Source organism: Rattus norvegicus, chromosome 13, assembly GCF_021556685.1.
Source record: "Rattus norvegicus strain SHRSP/BbbUtx chromosome 13, alternate assembly SHRSP_T2T, whole genome shotgun sequence".
Taxonomy (NCBI): domain Eukaryota; kingdom Metazoa; phylum Chordata; class Mammalia; order Rodentia; family Muridae; genus Rattus; species Rattus norvegicus.
Genome location: NC_141546.1, coordinates 22126131 through 22142958, shown reverse-complemented (window position 1 = coordinate 22142958; position 16828 = coordinate 22126131). Strand labels below are relative to the sequence as shown.

At 39.1% G+C, this 16828-nt stretch overlaps 1 protein-coding gene and 1 long non-coding RNA gene across 34 annotated transcripts in view; one reads left to right on the top strand and one right to left on the bottom strand.

Annotated features, from left to right (window-relative positions):
* Nucleotides 1-16828, bottom strand: part of Relch (RAB11 binding and LisH domain, coiled-coil and HEAT repeat containing) — a 94968-nt gene that overhangs the window by 35066 nt on the left and 43074 nt on the right. For all 33 annotated transcript variants that reach the window (XR_015635244.1, XR_015635240.1, XR_015635245.1 and 30 more), the window contains 4 exon segments: nt 7157-7247; nt 3852-3923; nt 1218-1358; nt 704-868 (listed from right to left, as the gene is read on the bottom strand). Coding sequence is in view for 15 of the 33 variants with exons in the window: in NM_001134546.1 (NP_001128018.1) it covers nt 704-868; nt 1218-1358; nt 3852-3923; nt 7157-7247 (469 nt within the window). In the remaining 18 variants the exon portion in view is untranslated.
* Nucleotides 1483-5210, top strand: LOC148001552 (uncharacterized). Its single transcript, XR_015635831.1, has 2 exons — nt 1483-3351; nt 3804-5210. It is a non-coding gene; the product is annotated as an uncharacterized LOC148001552 (long non-coding RNA).

Here is a 16828-nt window from a genome sequence, read left to right as displayed (position 1 = left end):
CATCTATTAGTTTTATGATTTATGATAAGAGCCTTATAGATCCTTGAAAAATTTGAAGCACAGAGTATGAGTTTGGAGTCAGAAACAACTATCAATTTTTGTTGACAGCTGGGGGACCCTGACAAGTTGCTTACATACCAAATCCTAATTTCTGTGTAAAATACAAAATATACCTCAAAGGGTTCTAAGAGTAACATTGTTCTCTTTTACAAGAAAACTAAAGTATTGATCTTAGCAGTATATATAGGCATCTATGACATGCCAGCTTCTCTGCTGGTCTCTCACAGAACGCTTAGAAGAAAAATTAGATAAAAAAGTACTTATAATATTTCCTCAACTCTTCTGAGTAGAATGAGGTTCTCTTTAAGAAGCATATGTTGGAGTAGGCATTGTTACAGTAGTTTTGACAACACATAAATAAAAAGGGTACAGAGACTGAGCATTTAGTTATCTCTGCAATCTGGAACTAGAGCTGACGTCTTAGGTAAAACAGTCATGTCCTCAGAGGATCTGGGGAGAACTCGCTTTCTATAGAGCGCCTGTGCTAACCAAGGGCTCACTGTGCCCTTTCTCTTCTAGCTTCTCAAAGATCTCATCAGTGGTGATGTGTTAAGACTATTTGGCTTAGTGGTGCATTTTGTCCCTGTTCCCCAGTATCCCTAGGATGGTCTAGAACAGATGCTTTAAACTATTATGAGCTCACCCTGAGAAGCTTTTCGATCTTGCTCAGTAGTGTAGGTATAAGATGAGACTGTAAATTTCCCAGTTCAGTTGTCCAGGCAGCATAGGCTGGTAAAAATACTTGGTGTGTTGCACTAACAACTCTTTCTGAGGGATCACCCAGGGCCGAGAGTAACAATTCAAAGCCCTGAAAAAGAAATAGGCAAGTGGAGATTGTTAAAAGAATAAATTTATAAAAACTTAAGAAAATGCAACAAATATGTATTTCAAGAAATTGGGACAATGTTTTAATTAGACAGTATCTATAATTTGAACCCTCCCGTTTTCTTAAGTGTTAATATGTCTATGGATGAGCTGAGATAGGGTGGGAAACATGCACATTCATTTCCAATTTCTTGACAGCTCTGAACTAAAAGCAGCTGTCTTTCTCGCTGACCACACAGATATACTACCTCATCTGCAGACAGCCAAGTGTCTGAATCAGTACATGTTTATAAAATATGTAACAGGGTAGAAGTTTCTGCTGAAAAACATACCTGCTGATATTTGTCAGGATCATCAATGTAGCCCATAATGATACCCAGGCTTTTAATCACAGCTTCTCTTACCAAATCAGCCTTATCTTCCATTAACATCTGTTGCAACATTGAAAGGACCAAGGAACTACGGATTTCTTTCTGAAAGTGACCAATATGTTTTTATAATTTATTTATGCAATTTATAATATGACAATATTTAAAAACAATGTCAATTACTGCTGTGTCTTAGCTTTCTTTTAATCCAATTTATTTTCATTTATTTATAAAGGGTGTGTGTGTATGAGGGGATGTGCACACTGGGTCAGTGTCTGTGGTAGCCAGAGAATGTTAGATCCCCTAGAAGTGGAGTTCCAGGTGGTTGTGAAACACCTGGTGTGAATGCTGGACATTCAGAGTGCATGAATGCCAGGCATGGCTCAACGCTGAGCTAACCCTCCAGCACCCCACATTACTACTGTTCCCAGTTATGTTAAAGGACCAGCTTCATTAAAGCCGGAGATTATTAAAGTTATCAGTGGCTGAAGAGATAGCTCAGTGGTTAAAACACTGTCCTGTTGTTATAGGACTGGAGTTCTGTTCCATGTATAGCACCCATGTCAGGCAGCTCACAATCATCTGCTAACTATAGTTACATAATAGGTATGAATATTGCCTCCTTGGATAATTGCATTCATGTGTAGCCATTATCCCTGCCTTTACACATAATTAAAAAAACCATAAAAATAAAGTTTTCAATATTCAAGTTCACATCCCTCTTTGTAGTTACTGAAACTTGTTCAAGTTATAAAAATAATCCAGCCTAAGTTTTTTGGGGCACCTTTAAAATGCATAATAAACAGAATAAAATAAAAACAAAGACCTGGCTTTTGTTTGTCTTAAGTCTTCTGAAGTGAAAATCACAAACATTTAAAACTATGAGCTGGTTGTATTTATGTATACCTGTAATCTTAGCACATGGGTGGTGGATTCAGGAGGATTAGATGTTCAAGGTCATCTTCTATACAGCAAGTTTCAGGGTGTCCAGGGGATACAATGAGACTGTATCTCCTAAAACCCAAAGGAAACCAAATCCCACAAGTCTCTGATACTTAAATTTCATTGCTCCATCTCAGACTGAATGCCTTTATGATTATACACACATTGTTTACTTAAAAATGTAGATTTTCTTTAAATCCAGAACATTCACCACTTAAAAGCTATGAATTTATATTATTAAAAACCCTTTAATCACTTTAAAGCTGTCAGGCTTCCAGTAGTATACAAATTTCCCACAATTCTAGAACCCACGTAAGATCTATTTTTATCACTGGAAAGGATTTGTTATATGTACAACGTCATGAAAATGAAGATGTGTGTCACATACCCATGTCTGAATAAGCACAGCTCAACAGTGTGTGTTTTTCCTGAGAAAAATTGTTGGCCCAGGACAAAACAGCTACTGCCCTCAGTATTCAAGAAAGTATCTAATTGCTTTTCCTGCAAACTTTGCCAAACCTCAGTGTGCAGTCAGAGTGTTTCCTATTATTACTTTCATTTTATGTCATAGAACATTACAAATATTCAAGGGTTAATTTTAGTAAAATGAATAATTTTACTGAATAAGCAAAGTACTTTTTTTCAATGAAAATATTTGTTTTAGGAATGTAGGGCTCGGGGTTGGGGATTTAGCTCAGTGGTAGAGTGCTTGCCTAGCAAGTGCAAGGCCCTGGGTTCGGTCCCCAGCTCCAAAAAAAAAAAAAAAAAAAAAAAAAGAATGTAGGGCTCTAAAGAGCACATCCTTTTCAGGACATTTGAGTTTTCCCCTCTAATCAGTGTCATCCAGGAGCACTTCTGCCCACCACTACTTTTGTACCAGCAACATCTATGTAAGTATATGAGAGAAAAAAAGGTCTTATTAGGAAAATAGATTCTACCTTATGTACCTCTTTGAAAGAAGCACAAGGAACTTCCAGGGTTCTCAGAACATACCGTCAGAATTACCAGTATAGGTACATATGTTTATATGCATGCACAACCAATTAGGATGAACTTATTTAAAAAAAATTACATTAGCATGAGCTTCCTTTTTTATTTGTTTGCCCATCTCCTTACTTTATTAAAACAGCATGGCTAAGAGGATTTGAGTTAAAATGTACGACAATATATATGTATATATATATAAATATATATATACATATATAAAACAATTTTTAGATGGCTCCTAATTTGCATTTAAATCATTCTCATGGCGGCATTACTGTAAGCATAAACAAACAGAAGATTACTTTGAGCGACAAAGGCCCACGCACCTGAGAAATGCATTAACTCTAACATTTTAAATTATGGGTTTTAGTAAACACATCTAAAAAGGCAGTACACGTATTGCCATAGTCTTGCTTCTGGAATTTATTTTTCTAATAGTCTGCCTAAAACGGAACAGTGCTAGCCTTCTATGTCCTGGAGAATCATGGGATAGGATACGTATTGGACTTGAGAGCCAGTTAGAGCTGAAAATAATGGAATTTCCAAGTCAAGAGATGTGGTGATTGTTTTATTATAATTTTTATTAAAGCTGTTCTTTGACAACTCCAAAAAAAAAAAAAGTACGACAAAACACTAAACAGAAACAAAGAAAAGGAAAACAGTTCTTACAGGAAGGTAGGGTGCCAGTGCTCCACAGGACTCTGCCACGAGCAGTCGTCTTTCTGGATATTTGTGATTAATCTGGAGTAAAACCAAGCATATTAGTCAAGTGTAAGCAACACACCCCTCTCTTCTTCCAAAAGGCAATTATTTTTCACCATATTATGCTAAGACTACAATATATCGTCTTCCTTTTCCATTTCTGGGAATCCCTGTATAGATATAGCTGGATCAGGAATAAGGGAATCAAGGACAGCCTAAACATTAAGGCACAGGAATATCTGTTAAAGAAAAAGGGAAAAAAATCAAAGATGAAGAATTGGCAAGGTATCTAGAAATTAAGTATTTGCCTAGGACTAGGCTTTCCTTAGGATGTCAGAAGAAGCAATATCTTCTCCTAGCGATAGAAGCACAAGTCTTGGTTGGAACTCTTGCTTCTGGCATAGACATCAGTATGCTTTTGCTAAGAGGGCTAGCAAACAGGTTAATCATGCCTTAACTAGCTAGATGAGAATTATGTTTTCTTTTTAAGAAGACTTCTTTCTTGTTTGTATATGTAAAACAGTGGAGTTTTGCTGTGCTAACTACACTGAACCATAACAAAAAATTAAAAAAAAAATGACACATACTGGGTTTTGTTCCCATATGTCTTCTTCATAGAATATATCTTTATATCTTTCTTTGACTGGAAAAGAAGTATATCTGTTCTCATATTCCCATATCAAAAGATGATATAATTCAATAATGTTTTAGATGCCTAAAATTAAGAAAAGAAATTATATAGAAATCTAGTGGGCGACAAACTAAAGGTAAGTAGCTAGGTAGATTCCTGATCCATGATCATAAAGATTTCAACAGAGCTACAGCAAAGACGCATGTAACTCACTTCTTGGAGCTAAATTTACTCCTCTTACGATTGCTCTGACAGCAGAGTAAGTCTGAACATTAGTGTGCTGTACTTAAGGTTCATCTCTCCTTCTCAGCCTGGCTTACTGTGTCTCATTTAAGTGAACACTCAAAAGCAATTGTATTCCTGCACTTAGCTAAGGAAAAAGATTCTCTTTAGATTTGCAGCTAAAGCATTTAAGGAATGAAACAAGTACAAAACATACATGCTGAAAACTACAAACCACTGTTGTCAGATATTATGAGACTTTGATATATTGGACTGGAGAGATGGCTCAGCGGTTAAGAGCACCCGACTGCTCTTCCAGAGGTCGTGAGTTCAATTCCCAGCAACCACATGGTGGCTCACAACCATCTGTAAGGAGATCCGATGCCCTCTTCTGGTGTGTCTGAAGACAACTGCAGTGTACTTATATATAATAAATAAATAAATCTTTAAAAAAAAAAAAAAAAAAGAAGAAAGTCACCCTAAACTCAGATTAGAAACCTAAATGATTAGGATGGGAATCCTCTCCAGATCAATTTATAGAATCAATAAATTACTTTAAAAGCCAGGCAGTAGTGGCGCATGCCTTTGATCCCAGTACTTGGGAGGCAGAGGTGATGGTATCTCTGAGTTCAAGGCCAGCCTGGTCTACAGAGTGAGTTCTAGGACAGCCAGGGCTACACAGAGAGACCCTGCCTCAAAACACCAACCCAACCCAACCACCCAGCCACCCACCCACCCAAAACCCAGATGGCTTCTTTGCAGGTGGGAAACAGATCTTAAAATTCATATGGAGACTTAAGAGACCCACAGCAGCTACAGCAAACCTAGCAGCATGTGTGTGTTGGTGGGTAATAAAAGGTTTTAAATTTTTTTTCCTTTCTTTTTTTTCTGGAGCTGGGGACCGAACCCAGGGCCTTGCACTTGCTAGGCAAGCGCTCTACCACTGAGCTAAATCCCCAACCCCAGGTTTTAAATTTCAAACTGAACGCAGAAATCAATGCAAATACTCTGTGAATACACCAAGCGATTCAGTAATACACTCCTGGTGGCACTGGAATTAACGAAACTTTTTTTAGCCTTTGAGAAAGTAGTCCAGGCTTTCTTTAAATTCACTACTATAGCCCAGGTTGGCCTAGAACTCACACCAGCTTTCCATGGTGAGTTTCACCAGTACTGAAATTATAGACATGTACCACCATGACTGGTATAATTTTAAAAAAAATTAGGGGGCTGGAGAGATGGCTCAGCGGTGAAGAGCACCTGACTACTCTTCCAGAGGTCCTGAGTTCAATTCCCAGCAACCACATGGTGGCTCACGACCATCTTTAAAGAGATCTGATGCCCTCTTCTGGTGTATCTGAAGACAGCTACAGTGTATTTATACATAATAAATGAATAAATCTATAAAAAAAATAAAAAAAATTTAGGGGTTTTTGAGACAGGGTCTAGCCTTTACTCCTCCTGTGTGCTGAGTCTCCTGAGTCTGTCTGTCTCCTAAGTGCTGGGGTTATATGTATTTATCACTATGCTCAGTTTGATAAATGCAAGTTAAAAAGAGAAAATGGAAAAATTATAAAACACCTGTACACAAGAATAGTTGTACAGATTTATCAATTCAAAGTTTCATGGTACATGAGTTAATTTTGACTTTAAACAGGTAGAAACACACCCTAAATTAGCATGCTTTGTAATAAAACGATGTTGCCTGCCATTGTCAGAGGTAAATATTATTACATGGTGCTACACTGCTCACTTTACACACTGAACCTGACAGCTCTACCACTTTAGCAATAAATGCCCAAAGAAATCAGGGCTAGAACTTTAAACAGTGACACACTTGGTGTCTGTTACCTGTGACCAATATTTTTCTTAAGAACAAGAGATTATGATATTGTAAATTTAGCTTTATAACTTGTCTCTATAGTCAGAAAGTATCTTTTAAAGGTGCGTAATAACATTATAAATATACAAGCCTGCTATATCAAGGGTCTACACTTTACATACCACATGAATGTAAAATAAACCTAAATATACAAACTATATAGGTCCTCCATTTTCATGAGCGCACACTACTACCTGTTCCTCAAACTCACGAAACAAACATTGCATGGACTTTGCACCTGCTGCTCCTTACTTCCCCTCGCCTTTTGGTTCATCAGCACTTCTACCGAGAGGACAATACAGTCTATCATGTTCAACATCCTTCTACTTTGTTTTTCTTCCCATATACCAACTGGAGAAAGCACATCATGTCTTTTGTGTACTCTCATCTCCTCATTAGGATGCCTCTGTCTCTCTTCACACTGTTTTCCCAGGTTACTAGTACTTGGCACAGGAGTTAGTGTTTTCTAAGTATCTGCTGAACGAATGTATAAAGCAGGGTATTCCGAGTATTCTTTGTGCAGAACAGTAAACTTACCTGTTCCCAACACTGTGGTAAAAGTTCAGCCTCCACACGTGTTGGTCCAACATGACGTGCAAATGCCACACAACCTGTCAGTATCATTTGCCTGAAAAATAATAGGAAAAAAAATTTCTTGAATGTGCATTAGAAAATACAACTAAAAATGAGTTAAAAGTTAGGAACAGTGATACCCCCTTTAATCCTATCATGTAGGAGAAAAGGTTCTGAGTCCTGCATGACCATGGTTCTTGCCCCTGGAGCAGAGCCGGCAGGGTGTGACCTCCATGAGTGCTGAAGGTTGTATACTAATAAACATAATTTGTGTTTCTCCTTTGGGAAATATTCCCCTCGTTAAGGTTAATGATTCCATAATAATTAATAATTAGAAGTAGTGAGGATATATCTATGTTCTTAGCAAAAATGGGAAACGCTGTGACTGTCAGGACAGCCCTTAAGACTGTGGGAAGAAACTCTAAAAACAAGAGTTTGAAGACATATAAACAGGTTTTCTCAATTATAAAATATATGGATGCAATATGAACTATATGAGGGGTTTTATGGACCCAAAAGAACAGAAGCAGCTGCAGTATAAGCCAGCTCGTCAAAAAGATATTAAAGAAGCAGATACAGAGATTTGGGGAGTAGAGGTTGCAGGGCAAGATCCCATCCAGCTAAGTTTATTGTATGAGCTTATTACAAAGGTAGGCCCACTCCTGAGTTCAAGGTCAGTCTGGGACAGAGCAAGGTTAGACCTAGGTGTGCTGGAAATGGTGAGTTCAGAGCAAGATATTACCCAGTAGCTTATTGTTTGTGCATACAAAGGCAGGCAGATCTCTGAATCATTTGCCCTGTTTAAAAAATGTACTTGTCCTTTTCTAAGAATCAAGGGGCTAAGGTCATAAAATGCTGATTCATGTGATAATCAGAAGGGAACCTGGAGTGAAGCGATTAGACTCGACATGTAAATAAGACTGGGCTTTGCTCTGTGAGAGCTGAACTATCTGGATGAGCTGTTTGGAGAGTCAGCAGGAGCAGGACATGGTTGTCAGCTTGCACCCCACCTCATTAACTCAGAGTCATTTCTTTTGCTCCTCCCAAACACCCCTTGCTCAGGACTCTGCCCTTTCCCCCAGTCGAGAAAGGTCCTTGGCAGCAAGTTAGACAGATCACTGTGAGTGGAGGCCAGTCTGGTCTACATAAGTTTCAGGCCAGTAAGAGACACAGGGTGAGACCCTATCTTAAAACAAACTCAAACCAAACCAAACTCAAAACCAAACAAGAATATATCAATTCTAGTTATACTTATTACTGTTTCCCAACTGGTCAAGTTAATGCCTTTATCACTCTCTGTTTTAATTCTCAGTTTCTTTTTGATTTTTCCATTTCCCCCGACCTTAGGAAGTCAGGTAAACTAAAGGGAATAACAGGAAATATAACAAGAAATTCTGTCACTTGCTTCCTCATAAGAAACTTCAAATAACTGGTACTAATTAGATACATACATGTATATGATCCATAAATGTTTGATAATTGCGGTTATTCAATTTTCTCAGAAAATGAAAGAAAAATCTAGGGATGACAGGGCGCACTTATAAGCTCAGTTCAGGGGAGGCAGACAGCACAATCTGTGTGCTCTCTGGCTAGTCAGCCTAGCCTGTTCTCTAGGCCCCCAAAGGATTATGTTTTAAGGGTCAGGTCTGGAGCTATACGTTAGTGGTAGAGCATCTGACTATCACTCGAGTCTATGGGCTCAATCATTAGTGCCAACAGAATTAAAATGGCGGATGATGCCTGAGGAAAATAACCAAGTTTCCCTCTGGCTAACGTACATGCACCCCCAGACAGTGGTCATGTTCATGGGCACACAAATTTTAAGCATTTAAAATATTTCTTCATGATATACATGTACGGAGACTGAAATCATGAAATCATGTATTATTACTATACTAACCACATTCAAACATCAATAGGAAAAAGTGATAACTCTGAAATGGCCAGATGGATACGGATTCATAGCACCAGAAATAGGCTATACAGTGAAAAATTAAACTGATTAAGCAAATGACTTAGCTAGAAATATAGTATTATTTATGGTTATTGTCAAAGAACTAAAGAAAGCACCATCATGAAGTGTAAATTAAGTTTTACTGGGATATTGTTAAAGAAATCTGAGATTAATTAACTAAAGTAACAAGTGGTTATGTATCAATCAAACAAATGCTAACAAACATTCCTATCTACTTGTCATTTTATAATATTGATGATTGTTAATTTATAAGTCTTTTTTAAAATAAAAAGTTGTTTTTCTGTAAAACAGTAGACACTGATGCTTAGTTCCTGCCACCAGGTGGCAGTAGTTAGGTTTAAATTCTGCCTTGCAAAGTTAAGACTACAAATTCAAAGTATTTTATTACTAAGTTACCAATACAGGGAAAGACAATTTTTTTAAAGAAGAAAATGAGATATTCACTTTCCTGTATAAGATCACCAAATTGTCTTCAGAAAACATTGAAACTGAATAGTATCCCCAGTGACCTAATTTCCTCATCCCTGCTTGTTTAGTGCAGGCTGCTAATGTCACCTGACTTTGGCTGTGTCCCCATCCACTGCTGCAGAGTTCCCACTTGATGGATGTTGAAAGAACAGATCTGATTCCCTCAGAAGCTGGTGTGAACCTGAGGAACCTACATAGCGTCACTCAAGTACGCTTGTGATGGGCAATAAAGTTTTGGAAATACTGTAGCCAGTGAACTTGCTCCTGATCTTCCTCAGGGACTCTGACAACTAAAATGGCTTCTTTTCTCAATAATCTTGAGAAGATCAGGAAAAATAAAGATGCTAAATTCTGTTAGATTCTGACAAAGAGCCAAATTTACAGATTGGCTAGCTGTTATAAGACCAAAGTAGGTCCTCTCCTACAATTGGAAATATGAGCTTTTTATAGCTTCTGTTTTAGGGTATAAATTTTGTATGTATGACTAGCAATCAAATCACTATTTAGATCAGTGGTTCTCAACCTGTGGGTTGTGACCCCATTTGTGGTTAATCTACCCTTTCTCAAGATATCATATTAGATATCTTATGTGCCAGATACTTATAAGCTTATAACAGTAGCAAAATTAAAGTTACGAAGTAGCATCAAAATTGTTTCATGGTTGGAAGAGTCACATGCAGCATTAGAAAGATTGAGAACAATTGCTTTAGAAGAAAAGAAACTTCTATTTCTTTCTTATTTATTGATTGTGGCCTAAAAACTGTACTCCTCTCATAGCAACTGGTTTAATGATAAATCAGTGATGCAAATATTCATGCAGCATTTTTATAAATACTAATTATTATGAAGCCATATCATGCTCATCTATGTAGGAAAAATGGGAATTCCTAAGAGAAAGCATGAAGAAAAGCAAAGATACTATGAAGTAGATGCTCTCAGGTAATTAATTCATAAATCCATAAACTCAACAGGGGTCACTGGAAACAGAATGAAAACACTGTAGAGATTCCCTGTTTATTCAATACACTGAGTAATGACTCCTTTATTCATTTGTACATAACTTCAGAGTTAAAGCCTTTTTTAAAAAAACATTTATTTATTTATTATGTATACATCATACAGCTTTCTGCCTGCATGTATGCTTGCAGGCCAGAAGAGGGCACCAGACCTGATTATAGATGGTTGTGAGCCACCATGTGGTTGCTGGAAATTGAACTCAGGACCTCTGGAAGAGCAGACAGTGCTCTTAACCTCTGAGCCATCTCTCCAGCCCCGAGTTAAAGCCTTTTATAGTGAAAGGGAAACTGGATTTCACCATCGAGGAGCTGACTGAAACCAACTTTCAGAGATGATAACCTACCTACTTTGAGCTGAGTCAAAGAAGGATGGATAAATGCATTGATGGCTACGTTCATGAAAAGTGATTATAATGGGAACGTCTAAATGAAAGCAACATTTTGAGGAATTGCTAGGCTTTTTATATGAACTTCTATAAAATTATACTGAGTAAAATAGTAAATGGGTCACTTGGCTCTCAAGGTTATCACACTGCTGATAAACTCACGCCTTTTAGAGACTCTGATGTCTTTCAAGATATTTGATATAGTCACATTAGAGGAACATGTACATTTACACTCTGTCCACCACTGTATATTATGAACTACTATTGAAGAGTTCTGTGAAATTGTTAAAAACAGATGTCTGAGCAAACAGTTCTTCAGTCCTGCAAGAGGCCAGACAACACAGTAGTTTACTGATATTTTAATTTATCATTTACAACATATGCTCACTTTTTAGTAGTATTACTGTAAATTTGAAAAACTTGCATATTTTACTCTTCTTTCTACTATCTTGTTATTCTAGACTTTTCTTTCTAAGACTTGATTTCTTTGGGTTCCTTTCTGGTTATGGGATAGAATTGAAGACCCAGAACTAAACATATATACCTATGGACACTTGATCCTTGACAAAGAAGCCAAAAACATACAGTGGAAAAAAGAAAGCATCTTCAATAAATAGTGCTGGCACTAATTGGAGGTCTGTATGTAGGAGAATGAAAATATTTACCACCTTTCACAAAGGTCAAGTCCAAGTGGATCAAAGACCTCAACATAAAACCAGATATACTAATGTAATAGAAGAGAAAGTGGGAAAGAGCTTCAAACTCATTGGTACAGGGAAAAATTTTCTGAACAGAACATCAATGAATTTGGCTCTAAGATCAACAATTGATAAATGGGACCTCACTTCTGTAAGGCAAAAGACACTGTCAATAGGACAAATTGGCAACTTGCAGATTGGAAAAAAACTTGATTAATGCTACATCTGACAGAGGACTAATATCCAAAATATATAAAGAACGCAAGAAGCTAATCTCCAAAAAAACCAAATAACCAAATTAAAAAGTGGGGTACAGAGCTGTAGAGAGCTGCGACGTGCCACGCCTCAAAGATGGCGCTGGTTTCCACCTTCCACCCTCCCAAGGGTGAGCGCTCCTTGCAGTAAACAAGTCCTTATTTGGCTATGTCTGCCTGGCCCGCTAGCTTCCGCATAGTGACAGCCTACCTACATGACCCATGTGGCTTGCTAGGACTGGCCAGTGCTAGCTATTTAAGTGTGGTGCAGGGCGTTCCCCGGGAAGAGGGAAGAGAGAGAGTCAGAAGGAGAGAGTCAGAAGAGGGAGAGAGAGTCAGGAGAGAGAGAGTCGGAAGGGAGAGAGTCAGAAGGGAGAGAGTTAGAAGAGAGAGAATCAGAGGAGAGAGAGTCAGAAGAGATAGAGGTCAAAAGATTGTATCAAGGTTCCTGAGTAAAACTGCTTGAAGAAGATCTCCTGTGGTTGTGTCTTCCTTGCTGGTCAAGGTTGGGCACGGCAAGTGGTGGCCCGTACGGGGAATCCTCGAATCCACCGTAAAGGGACTCAACTCTCTCCGAGATCAGAACTTCTTGCAATCAGGGCAGCTCTGGAAAGCTCCCAAGGTAAGGTGGGACAATAAGGACCGCGGGAAATAAGCGGCTATAAAGTCTCAGGGTAGTGAGCAAGTAAAGTTCGCGGTAGCAGCGAACCGAAAGTAAAGTGAGCGGTAGGAGTGAACCGAAAGTAAAGTTCACGGTAGCAGCGAACCAAAAGGAGACAATAAAGTTCCCAGGTTTTAGGACGAGGGTTAAGTTCTCGGATTGAGACAATAAGGTTCCCAGGTTTTGGGACGAGGGTTAAGTTCTCGGATTGAGACAATAAGGTTCCCGGTTTTGGGACAAGTCGCAAAGCTCTCGGATTGAGACTATAAGGTTCCTGGTTTTGGGACAAGTTAAGAGGGACGTAGCTTATACCCAGAAGAGAGAGAGAGAGTCAAAGAGAGAGAGAGAGTGAAAAAGAGAGAGAGAGAGAGAGTCAGGAGGGAGAGAATCAGAAGAGAGAGAGAGTGTCAGAGGAGGAGAGTGAGTCAGAAGAGAGAGTCAGAAAGAGAGAGTCGAAAAAGAGAAGGGAGAGAGTCAGAAGAGATAGAGGTCAGAAGATTGTATCAAGGTTCCTGAGTAAAACTGCTTGAAGATCTCCTGTGGTCGTGTCTTCCTTGCTGGTCGAGGTTGGGCACGGCACAGAGCTAAACAGAATTCAAAACACAAGAATCTAGAATGGCCAAGAAGCACTTAAAAGAAATGTTCAAAGTCCTTACTCACCAGAAAAATGTATATTAAAACAACCCTGAGATTCCACTGCACACCATCAGAATGGCTAAGATCAAAAACTCAAGAGACAGCACATGCTGATGAGGATGTGGAGAAAGAGGAACATTCCTCCATTGTTGGTGGGATTACAGACTGGTACAACTACTCTGGAAATCAATCTGGTGGTTCCTGAGAAAATTGGAAATTGTTTTATCTGAAGACCAAGTTATACCACTCTTGGGCATATACCCAAAAGATGCACCACCATACCACAAGGACATGTGCTCCACCATGTTCATAGTAACCTTACTTGTAATAGTCAGAAGCTGGAAACAAGGTAGATGTTCCTCAACTGAAGAACGGATACAATAAATGTGGTTCATTTACACAATGGAATACTATTAAGCTATTAAAAATGAGAACACCATGAATTTTGCAGGCAAATGGATGGTACTAAAAAATATCTGAATGAGGTAACTCAGACCCAAAAGGATATGCATGGTACATACTCATTGATAAATGGATATTAGCCAAAAAGTACAGAATACCTACAGACCATAAGAAGTATAACAAGCAGAAATGCCTAAGTGAGGAGTTTCAATCCCACTTAGAAGGGGCAAGGAAACAACCATGGGAGGTGAAGGGAAGGAGGGAGGGACCTGGGAGGAAGAGGGGACAGGGAGGAGAAAAGGGGAACAGGATTAGATATGGGGGGGGGCAGGAGGATGCACAGAGGTCCAAGAGAATAAATAGACATGAACACCCTCAATGGGTGGGAGGTGGAGGGACCATCTAAAGAGTACCAGACCTGAGGTGAGATAGTCTCAGGACTCATGTGGGAGACCTTAGCCAAAAATGCCCAAATTAGGGAAAGAGAACTCAAAGAGTTCACATTAGGGCTTCAAGTAGAAGGATGGGGTTACTAACTCACAGTCAAAATTCCTGAACCAGAATTGTTCCTGTCTAAAAGAACTGCGGGGACAAAAATGGAGAAGAGACTGAAGGAAAGGAGGTATAATGACTGAACCAACTTTGGATCCATCTCAGGAGGAGGCACCAAGGCCTGACATTATTATGCTATGATATGCTTACAGACTGGAGCCTGGCATGGCTGTTCTCAGAGAGGCCCTACCAGCAGCTGACTGAGACCGAGGCAGATACCTACACTGAGTCATTGAACTGAAGTCAGGGACCCTGATGATAGAATTAGGGGAAGGATTGAAGAAGCTGAAAGGGAGAGCAACTCCACAGGAAGACCAGCAGTCTCAACTAACCCAGAGCTCCCAGAGACTGAGCTCCTAACTACAAGCTTACAGAGGCTGGTCTGAGGCCACTGGAACATTTGTAACAGAGGCACCTGGTCTGGCCTGCGTTTAATCCTTGAGGGCCTTGAGGCACCAGGGAACATGGAGGTCCAATGGGTCCCTCTCAGAGGCAATGGGAGGAGGAATGGGGTGAGAAACTGTGGGAGGGGGCACAAAGGGGGGACAATGACTGGAATGTAAATAAATGAAAAAAATTTAAATTAAAAAGTATACTAAATAATGTTTATAAATATTTCTACATTTTCATACATGTACCAGTCTCACTGTAGTATACTTGATAAGGATTAATTTCATTGATATTTCATAGATGTATCCTTCATTTACTATGCTCATATATATTGTGAATTTTCAGAATCACTGCTACGCTTACAGTATAGTGAACTTTTTTCTCTTTTTTACTTGATTTTTTTATTTACATTTGAAATGTTCTCCCCTTTCCCCCACCCAACCACCCACCCCTTCCTGCCTCCCTACTGACATTCCCCTACACTGGGGGTGGGAGTGGGTACAGCCTTGGCAGAAACAGGGGCTTCTCCTTCCTTTGGTGCCCAACAAGGCCATCCTCTGCTACATATGCAGCTGGAGCCATGGGTCTGACCATGTGTACTCTTTAGGTAGTGGTTTAATTCCTGGAATATCTGGTTGGTTGGTATTGTTGTTCTTATGGGGTTGCAAGATGCTTTACTTCCTTCAATCCTTTCTCTAACTCTCCAATGGAGACCCTGTTCTCAGTTCAATTGTTTACTGCTAGCATCCACCTCTGTATTTGTCATGCTCTGGCAAAGCCTCTCAGGAGACAGCTATATCAGGCTCCTGTCAGCATGTACTTCTTGGCATTAGCAATATTGTCTAGGTTTGGTAGCTGTATGTATATGGGGTGGATCCCCAGGTGGGGCAGGCTCTGAATGGCCATTCCTTCAGTCTCTGTTCTAAACTTTGTCTCTATATTTCCTCCTATGAATATTTTTGTTCCCCCTTCTAAGGACTGAAGCACCCACATTTTGGTTGTCCTTCTTCTTGAGCTTCATGTGGTCTGTGGATTGTATCTTGGGTAATCTGAGCTTTTAGACTAATATCCACTTATCAGTGGGTGCATATCATGCTGCTTGTCTAAGAACAAACTATTCCAACTTTGACTTGCTTTGAGAGGCAGGAAGAGGCTATACAATAGCTTATTCCTGAGATACTTTAGGTATAGGAAATACTTAATGTTATGTGCTATACTGAATCTAGGATTGCTTTTTTTAGTATTTGGTTTTCTTTTTTCTCATTTTGAGACAGGGTCTCTCTATAAAGCCCTAATAGGACTCACTATGTAGATCAGGTTGGTCCCAAACTAATGGAACCACATGCCTCTGTCTCCTGAGTATGGGATTAGTCATGTGATAGCTAGCATTGCTGCCTCAGTACTTATTTTCTCCACAATGAGAATTTATGTTATTAAAAACATTTGAGATGGCTTGCAAATTCATTCAAATGAAGTTAGTTGTACACTTTCTTGAATGCTTTCTGGCCTTTCTTATAGGCTTATAGGACTTACCAAAGACCACATAATTTGGTCAAAATGATGCCACTTGCACCTTTCTTTTTGTCTAGCTCTTCTTACTGGCAAGGATCTTGGACTGCAGATGAAAGGAGGGCAGAAGCAACCAGTTTCCCTACATAAATAATGGTTGTCTGACTCAGTGCCTTCCACACTCAAAAAGGTAGCTCATCCTCTCTTTGAAGGGTCATTTAGTGGTTTTCCTAGTCTAGCTTCATTTGGGGACATCTATTTCCCAAGTACATCTTTCTCACAAATGCTTACTGCTTATACTTTACTCCTCACATCCAAGTAGTTTAAGTCTTCACAGAAAATTCCAAATTGAAAGAAATATTTTGAAATGCCAACCAATTGACACTTCAAACCAGAAAGTCTCTTAAAGAAACGAATCACTTGCTTTCTGTTGGAGAAAAAAAAAAAAAAAAAAAAAAACCAACCAAGGAAAATCCGAAGAAGCAGCTCAGACATGTTGGTAGATAAGACTAGATTCCTATCTAAGGATACTAGAATGATTACCGAGTGGGGTCAATTTCCTCCATGTCACCTAACTACAGCTTCTTGCACTTTGTAGATAAAGGAAGAGCTGACTCACCTATACTATACGGAAGAACAGTAGCAAGGTTTATACTGCTTGATCTGTCTCTTTATAATGAAGTCTCGAC